Raw genomic sequence first — 15,983 nt, forward strand, 5'->3', positions numbered from 1 at the left:
CATGCCTTTAGATACAGGAACAATCTGAAGATGCATCAGACGCCTTGAAAGTCAAATGAATAAAAGCCTGAGTTCTCTGTTATGGACACGGTGAGGGGGGGGCTCATATCCTGACGGACCCCGGTACATAGTTGGCAGTTGACACGCTGTGCAAGCTACTCTTAACTTCATCACCATAAGTTTATAAAATGCTCCTACTGCTAAGGCACCGGCAACTTTTAGTTGCTATTAATTTGTGCATATGATGTACAGTAGAGCTGCAGAATTACATACATGTTAAGTTTCTAGTGTCTGTAAAGTCTTTAGAGGAAGAGTGTAGTTATTCACACATCACACATAGATGAAAGGCTACTGCATATCAGCATCAGTGGGAAGAGTAACGTCTGCACGCTGACTCACAGAGATTTTTAAAAAAAACTGTAAGTACAAAGTAAACTGATGGTTGTGCATCTCATAGAGGTAAAACGTCCAGAGTCTGGCCTGAGATATCAGAGAGCATGAAGAAGAGGCGACTATCATACTCTTCTTCTACATTTTAAAGTAGAGCACACAGAAGTCCAGTGCTGGAAGAAATATTCAGATCCTTTACTAAAGTAAAAGTACTGATACAGCGAGTCCTGCATGAAGAATCCTCCTTAGTAAAAGTACACTATTAGATGCAGAGTGTAGTTAAAGTATTACAGTAAAAGTAGTGGTTTGCTCCCTCTGACTGATATATTATTATATATGACATCATTAGATTATTAATACTGAAGCATCAGTGTTAGAGCAGCATGTTACTGTTGTAGCTGCTGGAGGTGGAGCTAGTTTACACTACTTTATATACAGCTAGCTAGTTTAGTCCAGTGGTTCCCAACCTAGGGGTGGGGCCCCTCCAAAGGGACAATAGATATATAGAGAAGACAAATCTGTTTTCAGTGTTTGGACTTTTTTCTCTAATCTGATTTTTGATGAAATATTTGATCATTTGAACATTTATTGAAATGAAACCATGTGAGAAGTTAAGAGGGGAAAATCACTATTTGGTGGAGCTGTTAACAACTCATAGACATCTGTAAATTCTGAAATGTGAGTCCGACTACACACTGCGTTTTGTAAGACGTTAAAAGACAAAAAGGTTGGAAACCACTGGTTTCATCTTTAACAATGTGTTGTATTTTAAAAGCGTGTTTTATTATCATTGTGTCAAATCTCTTCAATCTTCATCTGAAAAGTAACTTAAATAAATGTAGTGAAGTAGAAAGGTACAATATTGGAAGTGTAAAGTAGCATGAATAGAAATACTCAAGTTCAAGTACCTCAAAATTGTACTTCAGTACAGTCCTTTTTCAGTATATGAAATATCTATGATGCACCTGTTATGTGTGATTGTCTGTCTACTCACATTGAGTTTTCACTGTATACTTCTTGAACTGTAAATCATTTTAATACGGTTTTCACCTTTTGCAAGTTGGCCATTTTTAAACATTTTGATCTCACAAGATCCAAAACATTTATTCAAAGTCCTCTTCCACTCAAAATGAGTTCTTGTTACAGATATTTGAGCTTCACAGAATCATGTACTTTCAGTTTGACACTAGAAAGACTGTTTTCACATTCATAACTAAGGGAGAAGGTGCATTTTAAGAATTTCTATTGAATAATTGAACTTTTTTGTGAAAAAAACCTTATCAGACACACATTTATAAAGTACACATGTATATTTTTATTACTTATATTTAAAGATCCCGTCCAGATATGTTTTATGGTTTGGAGTCAGTGTGCAGCAGTTATTCTTTTCATCTTTAAAGTATTTTGGTGTTGAAAATAATGAAAGATGTGAATATAAAATGTAAAAATCCCTAAAATAATTGTAATTTTATTATTATTATTTTTTTGTTGTTGTTTGTTTAGTTTGTGTTTTTTTTGCATGCAAAGTTAATCACTATTCTAACTGTCCTCAGTGAATAAAATGGCTTCGAAATATGAAACGAGCATTCGCTGTCAAACATCCTGACCTCTGACCTCTACCTAATCCCATGTGATCCACACGGCTGTTGCTCGGCATCATCCTACATCTTTGTGTGCGTCACTACAGCAGCTTGCGTTGGCTGCACTTCTCACCCTCTCCTTCGCTCCCTGCCTGCCTGGCGAGGAGAACGAGCTCCGCTGTCTGTGTTCAGTCTTTGCTCCGCTCAGATGTTGGGGTTTCCCTCCATCTTGGTGAGGTCGGAGGCCGTCCCCATGAACATGCTGCGCCCTCGCTCAAGGCGGCTCTTCTTGTCCGTGAGGCGGAAGGCCTCCATGAACTCCTCGATGTCGATGCTGCCATCGCGGTTGGTGTCGATGGTGACGGCCAGGTCGGAGATGGCCTCCTCTGTGATCTCCATCTTTAGGTAGACGCTCAGCAGCTGCCACGTCTGCCTGAAGTCCTCCATGGTGATGAAACCTGTGGAGGAGGTCAAAGGTCAAACATCTAGGATAGAAAAGAGGCTCTTATGGATTGAGTGATGAGAGGAGATTATAATAAATGGAAGGAGAAAGCAGAGCATGGGTGTGAGAGGAGGGTTGGGGGATGGAAAGACGATCAGTATATCAGTGGGTTAATCCTCGTTTTAACTCGGAGGATTCAGGAGGCGTAACCTGCCGCGGCCTCGTTTGCTCGCCACAGGTGGATTAACGGAGACTGAACTCGTCTCTATCTGGACACAACAAACATGTTACAAGTCTCTGACACACTTCACACCTCTGCTGAGACAGACGGACGTTGGTTAAATAAGTCAGTCCAATAATTGAATCGACTTATTGACCACAGGGAACATTTAGTTTGAGTTAGAGTGACACGTTTATCCAAAAAGAAACACACCTTTGTGGATTTACTGCATTTGGTGCACAGACATTAAAAACCAAACTTCAAATTATTATTAAGAAACGTCCAGTTATTAGTTTCATTTTGCTGATATCCGATCTTGTATGATTATTGTCAGCTAATTGGTACCATGTTACTCTGTTTGTTTTGTCTCTCTTGTTTTCCTTTATTTTGTATGATTTTCTGTCATTTTTATTTTACTTGTTCATGTTTTTATATTCATTTTTAAAACTATTATACTTGATTTTGGCATTGACCCACTGTATATACCTACACTCTCCCGTCTCATCTGTTTCATTTCTGTTTTCTCCTTTTATGCGGTTTGTGAAGTGTAAATAAATGTATTAATAAACTTGTACATCATCCTTCTTTCCATTACTGTCTCCGTTAGAAGTTGATGCACACTATTAAGTCTTAAGAAAATCACTTAAATTGGTGGAGAAATGGCAGTAAAATCTGATATTTAGATTTTCGCCACCTAAAAAAAATACACAAAAGCAGCAGAACAGACCCAGAAATGCACGATAGCATTTTAAAGTGAACTGTAAGAGAGCGAGAGAACAATAAAATATGTTGTCTGTTGATAAGAAAAAGCAGCCAGTGGTGTTTTCAGAGGTTTTCAGTTAAAATGTAAGTTGTTTTAATGATGATGACGAAGTGTTTTACCTGAGTTATCTGTGTCTACGATTCTGAAGATGGTCTCCAATGTGGAGCGATGTCGGTACAAAGTCTCAATCAGACCCTGGTTGATATGCTGCGAGGAAAGAATGTTCAACACAGAGTGAGAAAAATCCTGATAAATGTATCCAAAATGTGATTTATCAGACATCAGTATATCTCTAACTACTGCACTGATGTGTCATTACATCTGTGTTGGGTCCTTTGATGGCGAGGTCGTTGAACCACTCGTAGTAGTCGATCATGCCGTCGCTGGTCTTGCAGGTGACCAGCTGACTGCGGATCATCCTCCAGGGCAGACTGAGGTGCATCACACTCTCCACTGCAGAGGCCCAGTCGCTCAGAGACACCAGACCTGACAGAGGTGGACGGGACAGGACAGATCGTCTTATTAGCAGAGACCTCAGTGTTCCATTATTATTAAAAGTGTTCCATTATTTTATCTTTATTTAAAATTAAATTACAGCTGACATTCGAGTCCTATCAGAGCAATGAGGCACATACTGCATATTTCCATATATCAGCCTTCTATCTAGGATTAGATGTGCACGTTTAATTTTCATGAGCTCTACACATACAACATTTAGTTTTGCAATATTTTTCATAGTAAAACGAAGAAAGATAATCAAATGCAAAATTGCCATGTTTTTGTTTTTTTGTATAGTTTTATGATGGGTCCTGATTGATTGTGTGTGACGCTGAATATATGTAGAAGCATGTTTGTATGCAGTAGTATGTCAAAATACCACTGTGATGGCAGTAGCAATTTCATTGTATTTTAAATACAATAAAGGCATCTTATCTTATCTTAAAGCATAAACTAAAGAAAGGGTGAAAGAAACGACAAAGGCAGCATCAAAATGGAGCAAAAGAGAGTCCACTTTTCATTTGTATCCCTTTCGCCAATCTGTTTTATTGTAGACATTTCAGTCAGACACTCTAATTTTAAGGAATGACCATTTATAGCACTGTAGTTATAGTGAGCAGCAAGGAGAATTCTGCTCAGAGAGATAAACGACACGTAATAAACACACATGAACATTAATCTTAGTTAAAATCAACTATATGAAATGAAACACCACATAAGGAAGAGGAGGAGGAGGAGGAGGAGGAGGAGGAGGAGGAGGAGGAGGAGGAGGAGGAGAGGTGGAGGGAGCTGCAGCAGCAAACTACACTGGTAAGCATGTCATCGGCAGAGTGAACTGTGACAGTTTCAGGTTAAAATGTCCGAGGTGTCCACCTGCACGACTGTGTGACTGCGTGTTACCAGAAAACAGCTGAGATCAATCAGTTGATATGAAGTGTGAACTAACGCTGTGCTCAGTGAAGTAAAACTGTCTCATGAACACGTGCAACTGCTGCTGGAGCTTCGTTACTGCCTCCCGCCTCCACATACAGAGTGTCTTCAGGGTTCACCAGGTTTAATTTAAGACTTTAATACCACAGTTTAATTCCTGCTTCATAGTCCTATTAGCCAAAGTCTGAAAGTACGATGGAAAACCAGCAGGGGTGATACTGCCTACAATTATATATTATTGAATAACATTTCATACTTCCACAACATAATGGCATAAAAAGCAAAAAATGGATGACTTAACTAGGAAAACATTTTTAAATGATTCAATGAGCTCCTGTAGTGAACAGTAGTGACAGTGACTGAAACTCATTACAGCATTAAACAGCCACCAGTGACACGTAGTTTATCACTTTTTTTCCGACAGTTTGTTCAATAATCGGATATAAATACATTTTATAATCAGCATTACGGATTACGACAGGCAAGAGCAAACATTTAAGAGTTAAATGTGAGACTTTTTATTGGTTTCTAAGGCCTGAGGAGGCTGAATTCAATGCTTTTGAAGACTTTTAAAGACCTGCAGACACCTCACAACTAGGTGAAGGTTCACTAGAGCCCCTACTTACAGACATTACACACACACACACACACACACACACACACACACACACACACACACACACACACACACACACACACACACACACACACACACACACACGTTTCTTAAGTTAATTGGTGCTCTGACGCATCAGGATTTGATCATATAAGATTTTATGAGAAAGTTGTCTTTGCAAGCAAAAACCAAGGTAAACATGAAGGTGTCGTGTGACGTAAAAATGCTTATTTATTTATTTATTTATTTATGATAAACTTGATACACAAACACTGAATTAATCAAATAAAATCCCCGAACTGGTTCAACAGTTTCAGCTGAACTTTCTGTGAAACCGTCTCCTGTTCTTGGACTTCCTGAACGAGGAAATCCACACAACATACAAAAAGGCGCTCTCACATTTCTTCCCAGCCACACATTGTCCTCCGAGACACACACAAGGAAAAAAGGGAGGTATGAACACCTGGGAGTTAACACCTGATCCAGGGGGGACTGAACGGGTCGGTGAAACTCACGATACACACCTGTGTTCTGGCTGTCTAACTTTTTGAAGGCACCTATGAGGTCAGACTTGTGTGAAAACAGCTGCTCCCTCAGGACTTTGAGGGCCGAGCGCTCGGTTCGTCCCACACTGCAGACAAGATAACAGCAGATACAGAACATAATGAAAAGTATTAACAAGGCAGAGCAGTGCAACAATTAAACCTTCAACTACCTCAACAATTGATTCATTTTATTTTTATCAAGTTATTTATAGCACACAAATGTCTCAAATTAGATTTTGCAGTTTTTCTCAGTTTTAAATCAGTATAATTGAATATTTTGGAGTTTTGGATCATTTGTTGGACAAAAAAAAGGAATTTCTAGACTTAATAATGAATGTATTAATCTTTAATACATGTATTAGCTGCAGCTCCAGTGGGATAATTCACCTTTGTCTCACGGTGAGCTCTCTGGTCATGCTGCTGGCCAGGTACTGAACCATGTAAGGCACAAGGTCGGGACCCAGCTTGACGTAGGCGCCCCTGTTGCTCCCCACGTCGTAGTAATTGGACGCAGAGAAGAGAGTGAGGACCTGAATGAAATGACGGAAAGATGTGATTGTTGTATTTTTAATGTTGTTGTAATGTTATAAATGTTGGTGTTTGATTTAAGTCACATCAGACAAATCTACTGTAGCTGATCATATAGAGACTTTTCAGATGTGGAGTCATCTGTAAATCAAGGAAGAAGACTTCTTTGTTCGTTTACAGGCTGCATCACTGATCAAGTTAAGTCCATTTTATTTGCATCGCTGTCACAAATAACTAATTTGCCTCAGGGGGGTCTTTACAATCTGTCTACTTATAGGAAGTGATGGCTTTTAAAACCGATTTTGATGCTTGAGTCTCGGCTGTTCATCCCTGCTTCCCTAAGTGAATCCACTGATAGTGTCACTGTCAATTTCACCATTTAATGCTATTAGAGAGCTAATTCTGCTGCCTGTTTTATAAAGTCTGACATGTTGTTACCCTTTAATTCCTGTTCAAATGCAGATAGCCTGAATGAAAACCAAGATGTGTACTGGTCTGATTGTTACTGTGATTATGAGTCAGACCACAAGGGGAAATCGTTTTTATAGATAGATCTGATATGAGAAGGTTAATTAAAAGGTTAGATTTATAATTTTTCAAGTCAGGAGCCCAAATTAACGCTGAAATAGTTTTTCTTGCTGTAATCATCCCTCCTGTTCATACTGACCATTAGAAAATCCCTTCATAATGCAATCTAAGTGGTGGAAGTCCCTCTTCTGTACAAAAATGTATTTAAAGGTTTATGGAGCTAATATGAAGCTTTAGCTGTCAAAATTAGGCAAATCAAGTAGATATCTTTCAACATTACAGTTCTTTTTAGTGCCAAAACTAACACACTTTTAGTGAAAAACTGTGAACCTTTCCTTTAAAATGGACTCTTTCACTGTTCCTAGTTTATTAAACCAGTTTTGTGTATCAGAGATGATGATCTATATATAGGAGATATTAAATTGGTGTTAAAAGGTGAAACAGGACACACATTTTATCTTTATCTTCATGTTACTATAAATGCATTCAATTTAGACTCAGTACACGCTTGTTCTGTGTTTAAAGCGATAAACAAACGTTACAAGTCATGACTTTTACATAAAGGGTTCTTATTCAGGCGCGAGACCGACATGTTAAATTGATTAACGTGAAGGGCCACGTGTCTGAAAGGGGGGCTTTAGATCATTAGCTCACTTTACGGTTGTGGCAGAACTCGTAACCGTCCTGTTTGCACTCGTGGGAGCGGATGATGAGCTGCAGGTTGTGCCTGTTCAGGAAGTCCTCGGTGACGTCGGGGCCCCAGTAGCAGCCTCCGCCCCTCAGCTCGTTGGGGAGGCAGCCAACCTGGGGCATGGGGTCGCTCCACAGCAGGTCCAGGATCTGGTGGCACAGAAGAGGAACAGATTTCAGCTTGAAACTGCAACTTTGGTACAGAAATGATCTTGTTATTCCACCGAAATTAACCTTTCTGACATGAATCCTCACTGCTTCATGGATTATTACAGGTTATGTTGACTGTAGAAACTGATAACTTGTATTCAGTCTTTCTGCTATTTAAGATTAAATACCTTAAAAATTAAATGCACCGTATCACACAATCTTCCTGATGAGGAAAAACTGCAAGAATTCACTTTAAATATCAACTTTTGAGCCAAAATGGATAAGAAGTTATATCGATGTGTCTTGATTGTTCTTAATCCAAATGTCTGTCTGTCTTTTAAAAGAAATTAACTTTCATCCGACTGTACATCTTTGCTGTGTGTAAAGTTGGGACTAGAGTTGAACTAACGTGCTCAGAAAACTGGAAATACAAACGTCTACAATTTTGTGACAACTGTGCGAACTGATGATGAATGATGAATGATCATCATGTGATACGATCGAAAGCTCCAGAAAAGTCACTAAAGGACCCTGTGATGAGGTTATTTTGTTGAGTTCATGATTTGAGTTTGTAAAGATTTAATTAACTATTTATTTGTTAACTTTAAAAAAAAAAGAAAAAAGAAAAAAGAAGTAATTTCTACATAATCATTTGATTGTTTTCATGATTTCAAGTTGATTTATTATCTTTTGGTACAAATTAAAATCTATTTAAGTCTGTTTAACTCTTTTTAAATTCACATTTTCACATATTAACCCTCCTGTTGTCCTCAGGTCAAGGAAGGACATGAGGAAGGGATGAGGAAGGGATGAGGAAGGGATGAGGAAGGGAGGAAAGAAGGAAGGAAGGAAGAAAGGAAAGGAGTAAGGAGGGAGGAAGTAAGGAAGGAAGGAAAGGAGTAAGGAGGGAGGGAGGGAGGAAAAGAGGAAGAAAGTAGGGAGAGAAGGAAGGGAGGAAGAAAAGGAGCGAGGAAGGAAAGGAGGAAGGAAGGAAGGAAAGAAAAAAGGAATGAAGCAAGGAAAGATGGAAGGAAGGATGGAAGGAAGTGAGGAAAGAAATATGGAAGGAGGATGGAGCAAAGAAAGAGGGAAGGAGGGGAAGAACGAAGGAAAAATTAAAGAAAGAGGGAGGAAGGAAGGAAAGAAGGAACAGTCAAAAGAGATAGGGTCAATTTGACCCGGGAGGACGACAGGAGGGTTAAAAAGAGGACAGGACACCCACACACTGTCTTCACTCGCTCAATAAAGACACTTCAGTCAAAGACCTTCAGATACAGGTTCCTGAAGAAGGTCCAAAATGTTGTATATATAAAAATATCATTGCATGTATTCAGTGAGTGAAGAAAGTGTAATTCGTGGCTACTTCACCAACGCCGCTGTCACAAAGACTACTCAGCTGTGTTTTTGATGATTCAATCTGAATTTCAGAGTGAACACCTCAAAGCGTCACTTCACCTTTCAGACTGTTTACTGACGATATTTACAGGCAGCACGTTTGAGAGCCTGATGAGAACACAGCCGGAGCTTAAGGTAGTGACGGCTGCTTTGGAAAGAAGATTGAGCTCGCCGTACGGGGATTAATGACGCAGTGGATTACGGCATTTTAAGGCCCACGCAGGCAACAATCCACATTACGTCCTCTGAGGTGATTGTTGATCACTGATTGTTGTGACTGAAAAAAAAGGTCACAACCTCTCACTAGAATAACACCTCCATGACACAATTGCCTGTGACAACTGTGACACTTTGAGCTCCGAGAGTGTCTGAAATCGCTCCCTTATTCACTTATTCACTGCTCCCTGTATAATAAACACTTAATAGTGAGCAGCAAACCTTGGACACTACTTTTTTCATTCAGTTGTGGAGTATTTGAGAGCAAAATATAGTGAAGGTATTTACGCTCTCAGCATTCGGACACTCAAATAAAGTGGCGGAGTGTAAATGTAGGCAGTGATGTGAACTGTGTAGTAAATAGTGATTTTGACACAGCCCAAGTCTGCTCTCATAACTTCACTCACAGTGGGAAAAATAACTGATGATGACTAAACACTGACACCTCCTCTAACAAAGTGCTTACACATAAATATATACAATATATATAAATAGTCACTAATACTATTTCTGTTGCAGATTTAGATTTTCTAGTTTATGTGAGACACTGAAAAAAAGAAAATCTAATATACTTGTAAAGGAATAACTTGATAAAAAAAAAGGAAATTTAAGGAGCAACATTGTTTATAATGGATGTGTGACGTTTTAAATTAAACTGTTTGTTTGACGGTTTTAACCAAAGTACGTTACAGTCAGAGTTCAGACATCATTTTAACTCTAAACAACAGTTTGCCCAGATAAGCCAAGAAGCGCTCACCCATCTGTTTTTCAACACAAGGTTGCATAATACCGAATTGTGCGTGCCATCATTTTTTGAGGAGGCCCACTGCACCTCCTGTTATTGTTAGTGTGTTTCCCCCTGTACCTCCTAACCACTGTTGCAGCTGTGTTTTGGCTTCCTTTTGATGATCTTGTACCCTCTCCCATCTTTAAGTTTGAGTCTCACAGTCTGGTTTCTTACTTGTTCAGACAATTCCTCAACATGTTGGTTATTTTAAAACCTCATTCAGGTAATTAGTCTTAATTAAAATGTGCACCTGTACTCACTTATGTCACATGTGAGGTTGTACTTTAAGGGCCTGTATATTTAGTTTGGCCTGGCTAATCTGTTTTAAAATCATAGATATGATTATAAGATTATAAAATGATGAATCAATTAACCATTACATACTGTTTCATATTTGAGAGCTGAAAAAACACCATATACACGTTTATTTTAGCCAGACTTTTCTGATTGTGACCCATAGTATACAGAAATGGAGATAAAATGCATACATTTTTATAATTTTTGTGTAGGTGATTTTTTATACATGCAAATGTACAAATTTGACCTGTGTTTATGAAACAAATCCCAAAATCAGCATTCAACCATGTTGTATTCATCATATTCTATAAATGTTCTCCTTGACCATAAAATAGTGATTGTGAATGTCTTTTTTCCATAAGATTAATCAAACAGAAGGATTAATCAAATATTTATTAATGACTAATGGGGGATTTATGAATGTGAATTGGTGTAGAGACTAATTATGAGTCAGAATATGAACAGTATGTGAGGGTTAACATTTTAGTGATATTGCACAGGGTTGTACTCAGTTTTGTTAAATATTGTACAAACATGGTGTTTGAATGGGAGTCTCAAAAAAATCAGACATTGTGGGATCAAGTTATAGGGATACAGGATTCAGTATCACCTGCTTCCACTCGTCCTCGGCGCTTTCAATGACGACAGACTCAATGGGCAGAGCTTGGGTTGCCTCGTTTTCTGATGTGTCGATCCCAATGCTGAAGACGGATAATTTCCTCTGGCGGGCGTCCAGTTCGTCATCCACGTTCACTTTGATTCGGTCAGAAAAATCCTGCAGCGAGCGGTTCTGGAAGCTGCTGCGGGTTCCCAAAGGTTTGGGACACGTGAAGGAGGCCCGGCGCTGGAGGACCTTGTTGGACCAGTCCTCGTCCAATTCAGAGTCGGTTGACATGCCGGTTGAAATGGGGTGTCTCTTCTTTGGAGGCCGGAGTGCTGAGACGTACTAGAAAAACATAGTTGTGTTAAAATATGTCTCACTAAGAATGACACAGAATGAAAATGAGGGAAGGTGTATCTGTGTCCCACTCATATGATGTTTCCTCACTTTGTGCCTGTCCACTCTGGCGAGGATGCTGAGGTCCGTGGTGTCGGAGATCCCACCGTGGACGACCAGCACCTTCTGATCGATCACCGTCCCCAAGGGCAACCAGCTGAATATCTTCTGCAGCAGCTTCAGGATCCGTTTTCCATGCATCTGAGGAGAAGAGCAAACAGTAAGTGACTTTCTGTCTTTCATACTTGTATTCTTCTTCCTCTTCTTCTCCTTCTTCTTCAGTTTGCAAACCATATTATACACAGTATCATATCAGTTTGAGGAAGCTTTTATTCCCAGAACTGCAGCTCTTAAATTATTCTTTCATATTTAATCCAAACAAAATCAGGAAGAAGATACAGTACGTTTAAGTCTTTGTGACATCTGAGGTTTCCTTTGTGGGTCTTTGAACCACCATGACCTCCTTGACTCCTCAGAAACCTCAAAGTAACCAGTATTTGTAAAAAGAAGATGCTCCATATGCAGCAGCACGAAAAGATAAAAGGGAACATTTTGGTTCTAGGCACTAGTTTGATAGCTGGAAGCAGGAAACAAAAGAAATGTCGACATGATAGAAACTTACCCTGTATTTAGACAACACTTCTTTAGTGAAGCCGTACCTGCAGCAGACAAACAACGAGATAACTGATGAACAAATCTCTTTCTAAACAAGGAGATCAGCTCATATTTGAGAATTTAGGTATCAATGTCTCCCAGTTTTGTTCTTTTTATACCTCAAGTTGATGATGTGGTCCTCGTGGTTTCCCCGGTTCAGGTGGACTTGGGTGGGATAAACCAGCAGGAAGGAAAACAGAATGAGGAGGATCTCGATGGAGTCTCTGCCTCGGTCCACGAAGTCTCCGTTAAACACGTACGGCTTCTCCAAGGATGGCATGCCATTCTGTGATGTGAACGACAGCGAGAGAGAAAGGAGCATTAAAGGGCCATTCTGTTATCTAAATGTAAAGAAAAACACTGGATCACATGTAGGTCCTGTTTCATCTGTATGCCCTGCGAAACTACAGCATGTTGCAGTGAAGCAGCGTGTTTTAACTAAAGTGCTTTAACTAAAAACCTACTCTAAAATTCCTGCCAATTCATGGAGATGAAGTTAAGATAAACTTAAAGTTACATTACGGTAAGATAAGACAAGATAAGATAAGACGAGATAAGAGATAATAGAAAAAGAGGAAATTGTTAATTTTGCCTCTAAATCAAACATATTTCACAAGATTTTATAGGAAAATGTCCCAACCTTGTAGAAAATCAGCAGCAGGTCTTCCAGCTGCCCGTGTAAATCACCTGTAATGAAGAAGAGATAACACAGTTCATCAATAGCAACAAAGCAGAAACAACAAGTCCTCAAACTTTTCCTGTTTTAAAAAGGTTTACGGTTAATTGATTGTATCAAACAATGAAACTTTTAACTTAAACTCACCACAAACGGTGATTTCTTTGCTTTGGCAGGTGGAGACGCGACTGATATTTGGCAACATCCGGAGCAGTTTCCACGTCTCCAGGAGAAGCTGGAGGACGTAACGAGAGTGCAGCTGCTACTGGGAGAAAGACTTGGTTAACAAGACGGGTTCAAATAGTCCCTTCATTGCTTTTTACACGATACATAAATGGCAATTATGAACATTTGCTTGAATTCAATATATTACATTTTTTCCAAGATGCATTTTCATCATCCATTTGCCTGTTCCAGATTTTCTGCTTTTCTCTGGTTTTATAACATTGTAAATGTAATATTTGTTTTTTTTTGACTGTTAGTCATATAAAATAAGATGTTTGAAGATATGATAAACACAAACTGCTGTTTCATGCTGGTGTTCACCTACTTTCTTGTTCCTGAACGCCTCCACCAAACCGACCGCCTGCTCCACAGTCAGAGGAAAGGTGAGGTGAGGTCCCGAGTAGATCTCCGGCACCTCGATGTTCTCAAAGCAGAAGTACCTCTCCCACTCTGCTTCCCGACACACCTCGTTCTCTCTGAAGATGTGAGAGATCAGATTTCCTGGAAGGTCGAGAGGAAGAGAGCTCGAATTCAGAGGTTTTACAGAAAGAAAGAATCTGAACACAACTCGTGAGCGAAGTAGAAATCTTACGTTCATTGCTTGATGGTGTGAAGTTGTCCATGAGGTAGCCGAGGAAATTATAAAGCTGCACAGGGATGAGAGATGAAAGTTGAGCTTGTGGTTTTTATTATTTCATCTACAGTACTGAACCAAAATGGATAATCTGCTGCAGTTTCTCACCTTGATCTGAGCCTGTTCTCCAGAGTATTCGATGGACTGGAAGATGTGCCAGGTGTACCTGCGTCTCATCTCTGTGCGGGCCACATACTGCCGGTACCATCGCTGAATCAGGACGGCGGCCTTTAACGCTGAAACAGAGAGCACAGACGACCAATATTTCAGAAGCTAAGTTTGATTTTCCTCAATGGATGAAAAGAGAAGAAACTCAGGTTAAAAGATGTCAGATACAGATATTTGACTAATACTACAACTATTAACAACTGTTTTTTATTTAAAATAATTGTAAGTACTCTTTCTAAAATGTAGCTTTTATTCTCATTTAAGTATATTTTGTTTTGTTTGTTTACAACAGAACTTTAATAGAATATTTATTGTTTTTTTCTGCTTGAGTTTGGACATTTTTCCACCAGATGTTCTGATCCAGATATATCTGGTTTAGGCTTCACAACATCTGGCTTCTCTTATTAGACAGAAAAACAACAGGACAAATAAAGGATAGCAGATGTGACTTACATGTGACGGCTGCATGCAGCAGAACAAAAAGTAGAAAAGAAAGAAAATATTCATGAATACAGCACGTATAAAAAGGAGAGGACAGTTATAGTGATGTGCAGAGAGGACAGACAGCTTGGTGATCAGAAACGTAGATCTCAGTGTTTCTCTTGAATGACTTAAACTGCTTCATAAAGTCGACTCAGATGTGAACAGATGAGTCTGATATAAGAAATGACACAAACCCGAGTCATCAAACACAGATCACATCAATTCATAAACAACCACAAACACAAACCTGTGACACAGCTGCAGAGCAGCACAGATTAATATCACTGAAAATAAAATATTAACAGCATGAAGGAAATTAATCACTGCAATGAACAAAGAAAAACAAAACTTTTGGCTCCATGTTGCAGACCAACAGTGAAGTGAGGATGAACTCCTCCTCTGTTAGCAGCACTCTGCTGGGTTCATGTCATTGTGGGTTCAATAATGCAAAATGTCTTTGTACCATTAAATGCTAATATTAATGTACAAGATGTGTGAGATGAAATAACCTGTGAGTATTAAATAATACTCCAGAAAAAAACAAATTAGCATGTAGCTGTGTGTACTCCAATGATGATGATCAGCTCCCTGTTTTATCTGTGTTTATACATTTTTAAACATCTGGTTGTCTAATTTAATTAAAGGGACATGTTTGATGATTGTAAATGAATGTAAGTGACATGTATAGAGAGAGAACAAATGGTGCTTAAAGTGCTATGATGATGCTTTATTAGCATAACAGCAGTGCATTTAAAGGTGCATATGTCAGCTGGAATAAAGTGCAGATATTTAAGGTTAAAAAAGGTACGTGTTTAGATTTTTAGAGTGTAAAAAGTGCAGTGTAATAAATTATAAATAATGTTCTCTAAACAGACTGAGCAGTAAAGACAAACCTTTGGAGAAAACTCTGTATTTCAGTCTGGCAGATTGATCGTAAAAGAGCTCAAACAGGAAGTGAAGCCTGACCTGAACCAGTCTCGTCTGGAGGGAAACGTTTCCATAGTAACTTAAGTCAGACTTACTTATATCTGATTTATGAAACTGAATTTCATATCAAATTAAGCCTGATTTAACTAAAGTAAACCAAGTTCATCTGGTAATCTTTCTTTATGAAACACCCCTCTGGTTGAGAAATGGATGGTGAGGTTTTTCTGCGTGGGCTGAGGATGAATTGAAGCAGTCTGGAGGATCATAGTTACCTTTTTTGGAGTGTTTGTGGAACTGGTTGGACTTTGTGACGCCACATCCCATGACTACTCCTGTTCAAAAGCACCAAACACACATCAAATCAGCCAAAACTGATGAACAATGAAGTCATTTATCTGCAAGACATTGACTCTATTCTAAGTGCTACAAGCTGATTTCTAAAATTAAAAGAGAGATATGAGTCACAAATCTGAGTTTACATACAGATTTAGATAGTGCTACACACCCATTCGCAAATTAGTTTCCTGCACTCTTGGCCTAGACACGCCCTCATTCCCAGAGCAAAAGGCTGAATGCGGCTCACGGGCAGCAGCTAGGGGATGTCGACTTCATGCTGCGTTAATCTTGTTATCTGCTGGTTCACG

The 15,983-nt window shown here is 39.1% G+C and overlaps 2 protein-coding genes across 2 annotated transcripts in view; one reads left to right on the top strand and one right to left on the bottom strand.

Annotated features, from left to right (window-relative positions):
- scarb2a (scavenger receptor class B, member 2a) overlaps positions 1-15,983 on the top strand; it is a 99,451-nt gene that overhangs the window by 23,961 nt on the left and 59,507 nt on the right. The window lies entirely within an intron of this gene.
- On the bottom strand, positions 2,175-15,663 carry ppef2a (protein phosphatase with EF-hand domain 2a). The gene is made up of 17 exons (XM_062417994.1): positions 15,612-15,663; positions 14,383-14,391; positions 13,870-13,997; positions 13,720-13,774; positions 13,453-13,628; positions 13,050-13,164; positions 12,867-12,913; positions 12,346-12,512; positions 12,195-12,231; positions 11,624-11,773; positions 11,186-11,521; positions 7,695-7,880; positions 6,372-6,514; positions 5,964-6,070; positions 3,715-3,881; positions 3,515-3,602; positions 2,175-2,428 (listed from the first exon to the last, which is right to left on the bottom strand). The coding sequence occupies exons 1-17, from the start codon at positions 15,661-15,663 to the stop codon at positions 2,175-2,177; spliced, it is 2,217 nt and encodes a 738-aa protein (XP_062273978.1).

The sequence above is a fragment of the Scomber scombrus genome, chromosome 4, assembly GCF_963691925.1.
Source record: "Scomber scombrus chromosome 4, fScoSco1.1, whole genome shotgun sequence".
In the NCBI taxonomy this organism is placed as follows: domain Eukaryota; kingdom Metazoa; phylum Chordata; class Actinopteri; order Scombriformes; family Scombridae; genus Scomber; species Scomber scombrus.